Raw genomic sequence first — 14,760 nt, 5'->3', positions numbered from 1 at the left:
AAAAATTACCCCCTAACTAGTATTCTAATCCAATTACCTGTCCTCCACGCATTAATGTCCAAACTTAATTATCTATCAAAATCCAATCAATCAATTTAAATTAATTATATAAAAGTAATGCAATTTGCATATAATTATGATTTGAGATTTGATGTGAACTTCCACCTGACCCAATAATTATAAAAAATAAAAATAAAAACTAAATATCTAAATAAATAATCTTATAATTATTCAAATTTATTGGGCTTAGATTCAACTGGGCCTATTGGGCTAAAGGATAACAGTTACAATTGAGATTTGAATGTAAGCCCGTAGCATAAGCCCAATAAATTACTATTGAAATTGGATCAAAATGGTCATTTTTTAAATCCAATCAAAGTCAAATGAAATTACTCCCAAATGACGTGAAATTTTTCCTAAATTCAACTCCTGACAGCGGTAATCTTGGAGGCATATAAATAGAAATTCCCACGAATTCCCTCAGATCAGTCCGTACTGTTTAGTCAGACATTCACACCCTATGAGTTATCACTTTCCTATTGCTTACCTTCCAAGCAAAGTCGACCTGCTGGATTCCCCGCCGCCGGCGCCGCCGCCGGAGATGAATCTATAGCAACGGCAGTAGTACTTTTGATTCGAAGTTCGATCGAAGGATCTGGAAGCGATGGGGTCAGAGACGGTTACTCTGGTCCTGGTCAATCTGGCCGCGATAATGGAGCAAGCCGACGAATCTCTGCTGCCGGGGGTTTACAAGGAGGTCGGCGCCGCGCTGCACGTCGATCCGACGCGGCTCGGCTCGCTGACGCTGTTCAGATCGATTGTGCAGTCGTCGTGCTACCCGCTCGCGGCGTACCTCGCCGTCCGGCATAACCGTGCGCACGTCATCGCCGTCGGAGCGTTCCTGTGGGCCGCTGCTACTTTTCTTGTCGCAATCTCGTCTACTTTCGCTGAGGTTATCGTCTGGATTATTTTTTTATTATTATCCTTATTTTATTGTGGATTGTGTAATTATCTGATTGGGAATGCGATAGAGATTCCGAATTTTACTCTGTTCTAACATTAGCTGTCACCTAAAAGGGTAATATGACTATAACTTTTGTCTTTCAAGCGTTTATGGCAAATATTTTGTGGCCAGAAGAATCACTTAGATTGTTATCTTCACCATGGTTTTTAATAATGTGCTCTGCAAAACATCACCAAAAATGATGAAAAGTACTGGTGTAAAGCATCCTTTACAAATTACAATCAGTAGTTACTGTTTTTACATTTTACAGTACAAGTGAGCCATTTCTTTATTTTACAGCCTCCTCTGCTGTATTTGGAGTTTTGGATTTGGGATGTGTTTATATGAGTTCTTGTATTGAGCTGCATCCTCATCCCAATTGCGGTATTTTGCCATTCAATAGGTGGCCATATCAAGAGGCTTAAATGGGATCGGTCTGGCTATAGTGACGCCATCAATCCAATCCCTTGTTGCAGATTCAACTGATGACACCAATCGCGGGACTGCCTTTGGATGGTTACAGCTGACAGGAAGGTTAGGTTCGATCATCGGTGGTCTAATCTCCGTCCTGATAGCCTCCTCAACATTCATGGGGATTCCTGGCTGGAGAATTGCTTTCCACATAGTTGGCCTCATAAGCATTGTCATCGGCATTCTAGTCCGCCTCTTGGCAAACGATCCCCGATTCTCTGATATAGATGGCAAGCCAAAGGCTCGATCTCCTCCAAAACCTTTTTCCGAAGAAGTGAAGGACCTGATTAAGGAAGCCAAATCAGTTATCAAGGTCCCGTCATTTCAAATCCTTGTTTGGCAGGGTGTATTCGGATCGTTCCCCTGGTCGTCATTATCATTCGCCCCAATGTGGTTGGAGCTTATGGGCTTCTCCCACAAGACAACAGCAACCATATGGACTCTGTTCAATGTTGCTGGATCATTGGGAGGTTTGTTTGGCGGGAAGATGGGCGATATTCTTGCAAAACGTTTGCCAAACACCGGAAGGATCATTCTCTCACAAATAAGCTCGGGCTCTGCTATCCCTCTAGTAGCCATTTTGATGTTGGGGCTGCCCGACGATCCTTCTGCCGCAGTGATGCATGGCTTCATGTTCTTTATTACTGGGCTCTTTATTTCTTGGAATGCTCCGGCAACTAATAAGTAAGTATCTTAACCTATTTTACTTCTGCTTAATAGATGCGTAACGAATTACAGCGATTTTGGATCATCTTTTGCTTGCTGATAGTTTCTGCATTTTGCTCTTGCTCATTCTATTAATGTAGCTTAACAGTTTGGTTTGATCATATCCTTTCGATCGCATGTTGCAAATCTTTTATACTTTTAAATAAAATTAGAGAATAAGCTGCTGCTGCTGCTGCTAATGTTTCTGCTTATTGATCTTTCCTTTGACTAATGGTAATATGGGATTTGTTTACTACGCATTTTCTGTTTGTTGAGATATTTTAGATTTAGATTTGGTTTTATTCATAAATTATTATTTAGATTTGAATCTGTTTTATGTTGTCTATATAGCTACTTATTTTTATGATCAAATAATGCAATTTTCCAATTTCTGTAAAATATTTTTACACTATTTTAATTTCGGCAGTCCAATATTTGCTGAAATAGTTCCTGAAAGAGCTCGAACCAGCATATATGCACTGGACCGATCCTTCGAATCAGTACTGTCTTCATTTGCTCCGCCAGTTGTGGGAATTTTAGCTCAGAATGTTTACGGATACAAGCCTCCCCCGAAGGGATTGTCGACAGACTCAAAAGTGATCGAAACTGACCGGGAAAATGCAGCATCGCTGGGGAAAGCACTCTACACTGCCATAAGCATCCCTATGGTGATTTGCTGTGTGTTCTACTCCTTCCTCTATTGCACATATCCAAGGGACAGAGATCGCGCGAAAATGGATGCTTTGATCGAGTCTGAAATGCAGCAGTTGGAGACAGAGAATTTTGTCGAAGAAGAACACACAGGCTCGGGACAGAATCAGCTGCTCGAAAATGACAGAAGCGTGATTGATATCGATTATGAAAAGGATGAGAGTGTTGATTTTGATGAAAATGATGAACAGAGGCTGCTTCAACACGAACAATCGCATTCGGACACAAACAGGTCGTGACACGATCCCGGGTTCGCCTTGCAACGCATCTGTTAAGGTACGTACTATATATATATATATATATTACATACATGTGTATATATTTCTTGCAGAGTTTTCACAATGTCCAGATTTGATGATTTTTTGAGCTTCAAATGCAGATATGTTGAATGTTTGTGAGGCAGGAAACTTCATTGAGGTAAGTGCAGAAATCATGTAAGAACACTTTTTATATGTTTCTTCCCTGATTGTAAATTTGTTAGAAATAGAAAGATATGAAAATTTTGTGTGTAATTTGTACTTGATTTTATTGTTTGTGTTTCCACTCATGTTATGATAAAGCCCGTTCAGTTTTTTTGAAAAATTTCTGAAATAATAAAGAATCAATTGTTTAAGGAGAAAAAGACAATTCTATCAAAGGTTGGTAGTGTTTATTTGCTACATTTTAAATTATTTAAATAGGATATTTTGTTAAGTATATTTTATGAAGATTTATGAACGTGATGCACTTTTATTGTATTGAGTAGAATTAGCAATTAAATAGGAGGTTCGCGTGCTTTTTAATATATGCATATGCATATGCATATGATTTTGATTTTTTGGTTATTATTATTATTGTTGTTTTTTTACTCGTAATATAAATTCATTAAGATATATGTATATAATCGAAATGAAATTTTAAAAATCAAGTAAGAATTTATTATTTTAAAAGAGTATAAGTATAAGATAAAAACAGTAAAAAGTATTTGAGAGTGGTGGTACTTTTCGGATGTATTTGTTTGTGAGTTTTGAGTAATATAAATGGATTATGAATTGATGTTTTAATTATTGATACAAGTAAATAATAAAATTATGAAAATGTACAAAGAACTAGAGCTTGATTTAAAAATATCTGGTGATAAAAAAATAAAAAATAAATACAAATATAATTTACATGCTGACAATCGAATACTTTGACCCATATGAAAAGTCCACAAAATCAACGATTTAAAAGAATGAATTTCATAATACAAGTTGAGATTATTTTTAGTTAGTGGTATGAAAGCCTCAAAACCTCCATCTTGCTTAAAATCTCTCTCAATATATATAGTAATTTCAATTGTCAAAAACCCACATTTAGTTATGGATTATAACAATAACAGTATACTCTAACCTAGTAAAGATTTAATTCAAAACTATCCCTCCTAAATCAAAATCAAGAAATTTAGTAAGTAAATCAGTTACACTAAATATTATCTCATTAATTACTCTGTAATTACTAATTATCCCCAACTGTCAACAAACAAACAAACAAACAATCCCCTTTCTATATAATTAAATTAAATAAATACATTAGAAATTATTATATTATTAATTAGACCCTAAAACATCCCCACACATACTTCCAAAGAAACCGCGTGGACTACAATGCACACTTCTTGGCCACTCCATGGACCTCAACTCCTGAACCCAACCTCACCATTCATGTATTCCTTCTGGACTTGGAATCCATGGACTGCTACTTAATACCACCCCCTCCCCCCCACCCCGTCCATGTGAGACTATTCATTACAAAGTCTTCCACTTCCCCTCACTCACTCAAATCCGAATCCCCATTTTCACACACCAATCCATTCTACTAACCTCTGCAATAAATCCCCCATTTATATTTATTCCCTTCTCAAATTCAGATCCAATCAAGAATATATACACATAGTTTCAATACACATATTTGAGAGTAGCCGTTGTTTCACAAACATGGCTCCACTCCATTTGCACCTCCACAAGGTACTTCTCTTTCTCCTCATCCTCACTTCAACTCTCATTTCTGCCCACAACCCTTCCCCCAAATCAAAATTCTTGTTACAGTCCCAACAAGATGATGATAATGATGAACACCAAACACAAGATCAAGATCAAGATCAAGAACACCCACTACCATCCATCAAGAAAAAACCCATATCCAAGAACCTCACCAACCCCATCAAACCCACCTCCAATTCTGATTCCAATCCCAAACCCACTAAACTTTCTCCCAAGAAACTCAATTCCACCTCCAATTCTAATTCCAATCTCAAACCCACTAAACCATCTCCCAAGAAACTCAATTCCACCTCCAATGGTGTCTCCTTAAACCCACCAAAATTATCCTCTCCCAAAAACAAAACCACTACAAAGAAAGAAAGCAAAGCCCAATTACAAAGCGAGCCCAACAAACCCAAATCCACTCCGGCCCAACAAAGGCCCAATTCGCCCGCCACCGGCGGCGACGACGAATACGACGTCGTTTCCGATTTCCGGAACCTTCCGGTGAAATTCCAGGAATCATTCTTACCAGACTTGGAGAAGATCACCAAATCCTCCAAAACCTACATCGCCAGATACAACAAGGAGTTCGCCAAGGGATTCAAACCCTACGTCGGCGGAAAATACGCTCCGGCGGCCGCCTCCGCCGTGTCCCTGGCGTTCGTCGTCTTCCCCCTAATCCTCGTCTCCCTCATCTTCAATCGAATCAAGGCCTATTTCTCCCTCCAGCGCCTGCTGATCTTCATCCAGATCTACCTCGCCATCTACTTCGCCACTCTCTGCCTGTCCTCCGTCGCCACCGGACTCGAGCCGCTCCGGTTCTTCTACGCCGCCGCAAAGTCCACCTACGTCGCCGTCCAGGTGGTCCAAACCCTAGCTTACGTGTTGTACCTCCTGCTGCTGCTGATGTACCTCGTCCTCGTGTTTTCTACGGAGACCCCTCTGGCGACGAAGCTATTGGGCCTGGCCCAAACCTTAACGGGCTTATTAGTGGGCCTACATTATTATATGACGGTATTTCATAGGGCCGTGCTACGTCAGCCGCCCAAGATAAGCTGGAAAGCCCATGGCCTTTATGCCACGTGCTTCTTTCTGATTTGTCTGTTAGCGAGAGTTGTTGACAGGAGGAAGAAGAGTTATTATTTGGAGGATGGAGGGGAAGAGGGTAAACAAAGTTAGTTAATTCTTTTTCTTTTTCTTCTTTTTTTTTTTGTTTAAAATTTATATTTTTAATGTAATTTTCTAAAAGAGGCGTGACATTAAAAATAATAAAATGAAACGAATGTTCTTCTGGTTTTATTTTACACAAAGATGTATGGGTTGGACTATTGTAACAAAAACAACCAAAAAATCAAAATTGAAGAAATTGCATTGTGTAGTGTGCTACTTATATTTAAAAATGTTACATAAAATATTATTTTTATTTAAGATATTGTATCAAAATTTCAAAATTTATATTTTAAAATATTAAACTAAATATTATTCATTTTAATTCTAATTTTTATTATTTATAAAAAGAATACAAAACATAACAATCTTGACTGTAAAGTCAATAATTGCATAATATATAATACAACTAATCTCAACATGCAAATACATGTAAGAAAAATATATATATATATAGATAATAATCTACATAATACATATTGTATTAATTCAAGCTATGTGCAGACAATTTATATTTTATATGTTAGATTAGAGATAATCAATGACATAGGTAAATTATATAATACTCTTGTAGCTTGATTAGATAGAAGTACGCACAAAATATCATTTTTGAAAATTTTTTGCATGTTTTATTCTAAACAACCAACTGCATACTACCAAAAACAAAAAATTAAATTAAAATCATCACAGATGCAGCCTCAAATTGAAATATTTGTAAACAAGTGAGCCACACTATATATCTAATCCAAATAAATTTGCAAGAACAAAGTCACCAAACAACTACTTCGGTGGCAGATATTAATGCTTTTCTTATTTCAACCTAAGTTTAGGCAATAAATAATACTCTCATTAAATTGATCATCAAAAGGCTATTGTTGTTTTAGGTCAAATATCTACATGTCTTTGTCACAGCTACATCTATACACACTACATACATAAACACATACATGTGTGTGTGTATATATATGTATGTATGTATAACTCCCATATGTGTAATGTACATTCCTCAAAATTTTCCTGCAGAAAGCAGGGCATTTAAAACGTCGACTCAGTATAGCACAAGATGTAACAACACAAATTACTCTAGACTACCTTCTGTAGATGTCTTATTCCGACAGATCATTATTGTCGAAGAGGTTCAGACAATAGAGCAGATTACGTGCTTACCTTCATTGCTGCTGCATTGCCTGAGTTAGCAAGTCTTCCCTAGTTAACTGAAAAATCACCATTACAATACCTGCAGAATTTAAGATTATGGAGAATGGTAAGAATTTCTGAGGCAAGTCATGATAGAAAGGGATAAGAACATAATCTATAACTCGATAAGCCTTAGCAAACTATGGCTGCCGAGCCATAAGAAGCTTCTATGTGATCCTAAGAAGTGAACAAAAGAGTAAAGGGTAGTCGGACTACCTTTCGCTAAACTTCTCGATGGCTTCAGATGCAAAAAGAAGAGTTTCGCTGGCTTTCTCAAGAACCATGTAAAGTTCCTTTCCTCTGGCTAACCGGGCTATTACCCAAGCATTGTTTTTTGCTCGAATGCATACTTCAAGATCCTTTTCAGAATTTTCAGATTTAGATCTATTCTTTTCCAAGTCAACCTCCTCCCGAAGTTTACACAATGCAACCAAGGAGTCCTGAAGGACACAATCACAGAAGTGATCAAAATCAAGCTTATAGTTGTTAAAACAAGAAATTCGATGCAATCTGTATACCAAGAGAACATGTGCAAGAATAGAGCCACAACAAATAGGAGACATAACTATATTAAATGATCACTGCACCTAAAAGTTTAAACTAATGTATCATTCTATCCTATATCATATTCAATTCCTACCAAAAATCGTCTCATTCGCATATACCACTCTAATACTATGGGTGTGTTTACTTATGAGGTTTTACTACCGATTTTACTATTACTTCATTTTCCCTCCAAAAATATCAAATCAAACACTCAATTTTTATATATTTTATTACACTAAAATCTAATTTTACATTCAAAACATCACATAACACATATTTATATCACATCAAAACAACTATTTCAATTCAAAATCAAAACCCAACACTAAAACCTCACAAGTAAACACACTCTATGTTACTAAAAGAGTTAGCTATTACACAAGTACATACTTCTATGTGTATTTACATTTAACTTCTTCAACAAAGACTATACAAATGGCATTTGAAGGACTGTGTCATTAATCCCAATCTTCCACGGGTAAAGAAGATACACATCTGATTAACCAGGCAACTAGGCAAGTATCTTAAGCCGCATATGTGAAGACATAGAGGATCATAATTATACTAGAAGCTGGGAAGAAACAGCAATCATTACAGAAGGAAGTTTGGAAAAAAACCAACCTTGGTTAAAGTTGTTACTTTTCCCGGAGGAGAGGCTCTAGAAGTGTATATATCACCATCTACAAGCAAATAGCGGTATCCACCCACATGATATGCATTTTCACCACCCCAACCTCTTGATAACTTATCTTCAACTTTGGATGCCTTTTTTGATACCTGGGAAATCAGAAAATTGCAATGATCTAAGACATAATCACTGAGACCAGTAAAAGATACTAAACTGTTATAATTTCACTTTCTAAACAAGAATGATCTTCTACTATATCCATGACCATTTATTTCATCAAAAAATGTAAATAGTAATTTGAAAAAAGAATTATTGGGCAAATCACAAGAAATAACAAAGAGAATGAAAATCACAGAACAAACTAAATTAAACTAACATTTTCAAGAATTTGTTGCTTCACCAAAGCAACTCCCTGCTCCTCATCAACAGATGATACTGGAATAAGAAGTATAATAGTGAGCCCACGATGTTGATAAGGCAATAGATACATCTGCTCCTCCTTTTGATGAAGCCAAATTGTTGGGGTTTTAGGAACTAAACTATTGACATCAGCACCCCAAATGTCAGTCCCAAGAAAACCATCCTTTGCCTTGGACCATTTGGAATTTTGTAAGGGCCTAACAACAAGATTCCCAGCTGGGGCTGTATCACTAGAATTGTGGTATAATTCTCCAATAGAACTCGAATTCGCCAGTACAGCACCTGTAGAAGTATTGCAAGTGGTGTTCGCCTTGTGTGTATAGGACCAAGAACTTGCTCCCGAGGACAGTGCATAGGGAGTTAACCTTAACACAGCATAAGTAAATAGGCCCACAGTATCAGTCTGAAAAAGAGAAATGATGATTAATTATTGCTATAAAGTTTCTCTGCATAGAAACAGTTTCCATGTCAGTGATGTAGAAACATGATTGAGGATAACTTTTCCTGTTTCTCTCTTAGTCTCGTATCTCTATGGGACAAGAAAGATGAGAAATGGAAGTATAAACGAGCAAAAGACAAAATCATACAGGAGAAAGATTTGTGGTGACTAGTAGATCCTGGAACATCGTCATTGAATAGCATTGTGTGCTTCCAGCGCATGATTCGAGCATTCTAACAAGTGACTGGCAGAAATCAGATGTTAGATGGCATGTTCCACACTAAATATATAGTATCATAGAAGTACGGAATCTAAAAGTAGAAACTCTGAATCATAAAACCCAATTTTCAAATTATGTCTGATGGATCGGAAGGGTCTAAATATCCCAAAACATAAAACCCAACCAAGAAATATGATGCCCATCTTAGTGTCTGTGAAAGAGAAATGGTTATTCATTTTCTGCAAGAGTAGTGATTAGTGTCTGTGACTATTGAATAGTTTAAAACAATGATGAAATCTGGAATAAGGACTCCAAACGGATGACTTGGACATTGAGAAAGTGTGAATGATTTGTAAATGTGTTAGTTGAATCACTCCGTTTAAGGAAATGGATGTTATTAATCATATTTTTAGTCTAAGATTCCTATTTAATCATAATGAAGAAATGGTTATACAAATAAATTTTCAAAATTGAGCAAATTCCAGCAGCTACATTTTGACAGTTTCTACTACTTGAAGTATGATTTTTCTCAACATGAAGTCCCTTGAGGTCACTTAATGATTTGCCACCCAATATCTCCAACATGTGTTTTTCGGTTCAAATCCATTGGGATGAGGTTATGAGAATCCCAAGCAAATGTCTGGTCCATAACTGTATAAAACTGTTTCTTGTCATGAACACTTATCCTCAGAGAAGTTGCAATTGCAAGTTAGCTAATGTGATGCATCAGAAGGGTCTGGAGTGCTCACTGAAGTGAAGATTTCTACCATCCTTATCCTAAGTTACAGAGAGAATACCCAATGATTTTAATTAACCCAAAGGAAGTATATACAAGAAAAGTCTGTGTGTAACTTCATTTATCTCATCTTGTCGACAGAATACATTAAAATTTTCCTCATTTACAAGCAAATCTAATAATACACAAGGACTAACCTGAACTTCAATAGCAGCTTCCCGTCCTACAGTTAACATCTGTACAGTTCCTCGTTCTTTTAGAGAGTCACGGAAATTCGGCAACTGAAGCTTCTTTCCAATAAAAAGATCTGCTCCAAACAGAAAATGCAAGGTGTGAAAATATCAACTTCAGATTGCTCCAAGTGCACAAATGAAATGGGGATCATTTGATGCGGCAACTTCAGCATTACCCCAGCAGCAAAAGTCCAGAGACGGCTTTTCAAATGCTGACAATTAGTGGCTTAAGTTGGAACATTTTAAACAATCACAACAATTCAAAATTCAAGATTCATCAGTGTAAAGCTTAAAGACCATATGCACATTACTTACTGCTTAAAAAATCCATGATGAAATAATATAAATGACTTCGCACAAGTCCACCAGTGGGTTCTTTATCAAGAAAATCCCTAATTGGTCCGTGAAACATCACAAAAAGGGAATGGATTTCTTTAAGAACTCTCTTTAAAGCATCGAAGCGCCAAATGGATTCTGATTCTTTGTTCTTTTCAATCACCTACAGAGGGTAAATGACACAACAAGACGCGTTAGGGAGCTGCAAAATGGTACACCTAAGTTTTAATTATCACTAGTCGACTTCAGTTTTTTACCTCAAAAAGTTAATTTATGCATTTCTGTTGAACTAAAATGCTCAAACAGCATTTCAAGTAACTATTCAAATATGAGCAGAACAACCATCCTACTATTTTGTAATGATACGACAAACGAAGAAAACATATTAAAGAAAATGAAAATCAAAAGCAAACAGAGCCCTGGATCAGCATCCAGTCTTTCTAATCCTAGCTGTGATTTTCTATAAATGAGGATAGTATAGCCATCTTTCCAAGTTCAGAACATCACAAAGAGAGCGAAAAGGTGCATAACATGGCAAATTCCAACCTAAACTCATAATGCATGTAATCAATCACTGAAAAACAAAACTATAAAATCAAAGATCATATAGATGAAACATGTAAACAATATTACTCCTAGATTTATTCAGTACAGTGTCAAAAACGAAATATGCTCATCATTTGAAGATAGTAGAAGTTATTATGCAGAATAAAAAACACACCATGACCATCCACAAGTCAGGTTCTGCTTCATAAAATACATGAGAATGCATCTCTGCTTCAATAACCTCACAAGCAGCATCTGGGGAGAAAATTCTGCAGACCACAAAAAAGCCACATCCTAATCATTTTTCAGGCTCCTATACAACACTCCACAACATGTTAACATATATACAGCCTAATCAAATAATCTGTTATGTATAATCATATAACTTTAACACGTTGTCAACATCTAGGAGATGGAAGTAGATAAGTGGAGGCATATATATTCATAATTTTATCTTAAATAACCAAAACTTAGAACCCAACATGCAAAGGCAGATGCATGCTGCCTGCTAGTGCTTATATCGGAAATCACATTTCACTATATTTCTGACCGGGGACAGGGGATACGAGTAACCAAAAGTATAGCAATACTGGTCAGTCCATTCACGCAAACTCGACCACTGTTCTACAACTAAATTCAGTTTTAGTCCCACAATAAGAAGTTGCTCATAATAATAGAGCAGGATTTAAATTTTTAATTCCACAATCTTTTATGCCATTAAGATTGACGGGAAAACGTAGAGTGGCACAATGTCCTTTCCCGTAAGTCTAAATGCTACTTAAATTCCCTGTGAATTTCAACTACTGCCAAAATTATGAGCTTTACTAATATTTGTCTAATATGGCATCAACTTATTGTAAAACTGAATGTTTTCTTGTGGGACTAAAGTCTAAAAGTGCAACTTTTCCTACAGACTTTAAGAAGGAAGCTTATAGATTAAATATTGACAAATTGTCAGAGTGTTTAATAATCAACCTAGTAAAAGTGATGAGTCCTTCACTGAGACCGATGACAGAGAGCTGCACTGTAAGGGGCAAATCAGCAGGATAGAAGAACAGTATCTTGTCCAGCTCCTGCCCTTCGGTTTGTCCCCTCCTTAAATCAAATACACATAACTTCATTGCTTCATTGGTTGTGCTCCCAGATGTCAATCCCATTTAAGGCTGGCTTTCTACCACATTTACAGACAAAACCATTTCTCATCAGCTAAAATACTTAAAAACAACAACAATAATAACAATCACATTCTTAACCAGTAAAAAGGAATCCTCTTAAGCAATAGGATTTTAGACTTTACACATAAATTGCAACAGGCAAATCACGGTCTTTATCCTAACAACGACATAACATTCCGAATTTTGCATTAATAAATAAATTGCTCTTACCACAAGAAACCTAACAGTATCAGCGTAAATTAACAATTCCGGGAGATGTCCACAATAACGGCGATGGACCTTCTACTAGATTGCCTATAAAACAGCTGGATCGACAATTTCGCTGCAATTATAAAAAATTCGAAACTAAATCAAAATAATCGAGAGAGCTCAACCCGATCATATGTTCAGGATCAAAAACCAGGAAATAAAAGGGAAACCAAAATCACTGGAGAATAAACCATACTTGTATTAGATCGAGCCAGCTGCAGATTTGATCCCTTTGCGAACGTCAACCAGAGCCGATCGAATTTGGCATGTTAATCGAAGTGTCAAATGAAGTGAAAGTTCTTAACCCTATTATGTCAACGTTCCTCAAAACTTTTTACATCAAATTTTATAACTAATATTACTCGGGGCAGATTAATTACCACTAAATCTGTGATTCTCTTCTGTTTTTTTTCTTTTTTTTTTTTTCTGCTTATTTTATGCTCCCATAATATTAAATCTTTTCCATTTTTATAGGTTAAAATTTATTACATCAAAATTAAATAAATATAAATAACTTAATTAATTATATAATATTATAAATTATTTAGATTCACTTAAAAAAATTTATTGTTATCTATCATAAAAAAATAAATAAATATTTATATTTATATTTATACTCCATTTAAAATTAAACTATTTTATAAAATTAGTTTATAAAAATTATAATTTATAAATAAATAAAGTATTGTATAAATCATTGTATATAAAATAATATATATTGCATATAATTTTTTATTACGAAATTATTTTTAAAATATTTAAATAAATATTATAAATTTTTAATTATATTTAAATTTTATTTTATATATTACAAATAAAATAATACTTATTTCATTTATTTATTTATTATTAAAATAACTAATTTTATAGAAGATAAAAAATTTTAAATGTAAACAAAAGTATTTATTTATTAAAAAGACATATAAAAATAAAAAAATTGAATAAGTGTTATTATGATTTATAATGTTATAATTTATAAAATAAAATAAAATAATTTGTATTTATTAATGATATTTTGAATTAATAAATTTTATCAAATATAAAAAATATCACTTATTATGAAATAGTCTAAAAAATATCTATATAATCTAAAAAATATCACTTATTATGAAATAGTCTAAAAAATATCTATATAATCTATTATTAGACAAATATATTAAATTATTTATTATTATTATCTCATTAGTCTACTAAGATGCAAGTGCATTGTAGCTTAATTAATGAGGGCAGCAACTTTCAACCACCCTATAAATGAATTACTAATTATATTAAACTCTAGATGGATTAATTTATATCTTAGACATTTTAAAAATTTCACTATATTATTATTATTATTATTTGTTAAATTTTGAAATTTAATGAAATGTTTTTTTTTTTTTCTGCTACAATGACATTTTTTCTTTTTTTTTGTTCTTTATAAAAAAATGACTCATTTTTATTTTAATCAAATTTATTCGTTTTAAATATACTTAGCAAATATTAATTAATTTAATTGATTTTTTTAACTTCCTTTATTTTTATCTTTGGTCCGTAAATAAATATTTTTACTCATATTTAAAAGTGATCATTTTATAAAATTAATTATAAATATATATATTTTATTCTATTATATAAAATTTTATTATTTAAAAAAATATTCATAATACGTAAATACAATTTTAAAAACATTTATAATACCAATAACTTTGTATAAAAAATAATAAAATAATATTATAACTGATTATTAATAATATAACCACTTAAAATATAACAAAATTATTATCTCTTGTGCCGACAGAAAGTGTACAAAATTCAGAGACTAGTAGCTATAGTTCTATTTATATACATATTTTTTTAAAAAAAAAAAAATTTACATTAAATATTTATTTTTATAATAAATATTCAATATAAAAATACATTTGTTTTATTTGTTTTTTAATAAATAAAGCCTATATTTTGATCTGTAATAGTAACTTTTTTATATAAAATATCTAGA

General features: G+C 34.1%; 3 protein-coding genes across 6 annotated transcripts; 2 read left to right on the top strand and 1 right to left on the bottom strand.

Annotated features, from left to right (window-relative positions):
- Positions 1 to 469: 469 nt before the first annotated feature.
- LOC127242308 (uncharacterized) lies at positions 470 to 3,472 on the top strand. 2 transcript variants are annotated; one of them, XM_051261796.1, is made up of 4 exons: positions 472 to 952; positions 1,407 to 2,158; positions 2,607 to 3,166; positions 3,270 to 3,472. In XM_051261796.1, the coding sequence occupies exons 1-3, from the start codon at positions 665 to 667 to the stop codon at positions 3,127 to 3,129; spliced, it is 1,563 nt and encodes a 520-aa protein (XP_051117753.1). In that variant the 5' UTR covers positions 472 to 664; the 3' UTR covers positions 3,130 to 3,166; positions 3,270 to 3,472. The 2 variants fall into 2 exon arrangements, with proteins under 2 accessions (XP_051117754.1, XP_051117753.1); XM_051261797.1 differs by lacking the exon at positions 3,270 to 3,472 and having other exon boundaries at positions 470 to 952; positions 2,627 to 2,767.
- Positions 3,473 to 4,657: 1,185 nt separating this feature from the next.
- LOC127241902 (uncharacterized) lies at positions 4,658 to 6,190 on the top strand. Its single transcript, XM_051261171.1, has one exon. It carries the CDS (start codon positions 4,846 to 4,848, stop codon positions 6,070 to 6,072), a length of 1,227 nt encoding a protein of 408 aa, XP_051117128.1. The 5' UTR covers positions 4,658 to 4,845; the 3' UTR covers positions 6,073 to 6,190.
- Positions 6,191 to 6,829: 639 nt separating this feature from the next.
- Positions 6,830 to 13,135, bottom strand: LOC127242275 (vacuolar fusion protein CCZ1 homolog B). Of its 3 annotated transcripts, XM_051261755.1 has the most exons (13): positions 12,982 to 13,135; positions 12,747 to 12,858; positions 12,337 to 12,532; positions 11,537 to 11,630; positions 10,795 to 10,978; positions 10,656 to 10,691; positions 10,444 to 10,553; positions 9,439 to 9,534; positions 8,808 to 9,254; positions 8,425 to 8,580; positions 7,474 to 7,697; positions 7,228 to 7,297; positions 6,830 to 7,077 (listed from the first exon to the last, which is right to left on the bottom strand). In XM_051261755.1, exons 3-12 carry the CDS (start codon positions 12,516 to 12,518, stop codon positions 7,267 to 7,269), a joined length of 1,560 nt encoding a protein of 519 aa, XP_051117712.1. In that variant the 5' UTR covers positions 12,519 to 12,532; positions 12,747 to 12,858; positions 12,982 to 13,135; the 3' UTR covers positions 6,830 to 7,077; positions 7,228 to 7,266. The 3 variants fall into 3 exon arrangements, with proteins under 3 accessions (XP_051117712.1, XP_051117711.1, XP_051117713.1); XM_051261754.1 differs by having other exon boundaries at positions 6,832 to 7,297; XM_051261756.1 differs by lacking the exon at positions 10,656 to 10,691 and having other exon boundaries at positions 6,833 to 7,297.
- Positions 13,136 to 14,760: the final 1,625 nt, after the last annotated feature.

Source organism: Andrographis paniculata, unplaced genomic scaffold (genome assembly GCF_009805555.1).
Source record: "Andrographis paniculata isolate CXL003 unplaced genomic scaffold, ASM980555v1 Contig86END, whole genome shotgun sequence".
In the NCBI taxonomy this organism is placed as follows: domain Eukaryota; kingdom Viridiplantae; phylum Streptophyta; class Magnoliopsida; order Lamiales; family Acanthaceae; genus Andrographis; species Andrographis paniculata.
Note: the sequence above shows the minus strand (reverse complement) of the source record. Positions and strands in the feature narration are given on the sequence as shown.

Bases quoted from the DNA above. Each gene is read 5' to 3' on its own strand.
- LOC127242308 (XM_051261796.1), top strand. From the start codon at position 665: ATGGGGTCAGAGACGGTTACTCTGGTCCTGGTCAATCTGGCCGCGATA. The intron at 953-1,406 runs GTTATCGTCTGG...GCCATTCAATAG, and splicing joins TCTCGTCTACTTTCGCTGAG to GTGGCCATATCAAGAGGCTT. The intron at 2,159-2,606 runs GTAAGTATCTTA...TAATTTCGGCAG, and splicing joins AATGCTCCGGCAACTAATAA to TCCAATATTTGCTGAAATAG.
- LOC127242275 (XM_051261755.1), bottom strand. From the start codon at position 12,518: ATGGGATTGACATCTGGGAGCACAACCAATGAAGCAATGAAGTTATGT. The intron at 11,631-12,336 runs GTTGATTATTAA...TGTGGTCTGCAG, and splicing joins GGACTCATCACTTTTACTAG to AATTTTCTCCCCAGATGCTG. The intron at 9,255-9,438 runs GTATGATTTTGT...TCTCTTTTTCAG, and splicing joins TCACCACAAATCTTTCTCCT to ACTGATACTGTGGGCCTATT.
- LOC127241902 (XM_051261171.1), top strand. From the start codon at position 4,846: ATGGCTCCACTCCATTTGCACCTCCACAAGGTACTTCTCTTTCTCCTC.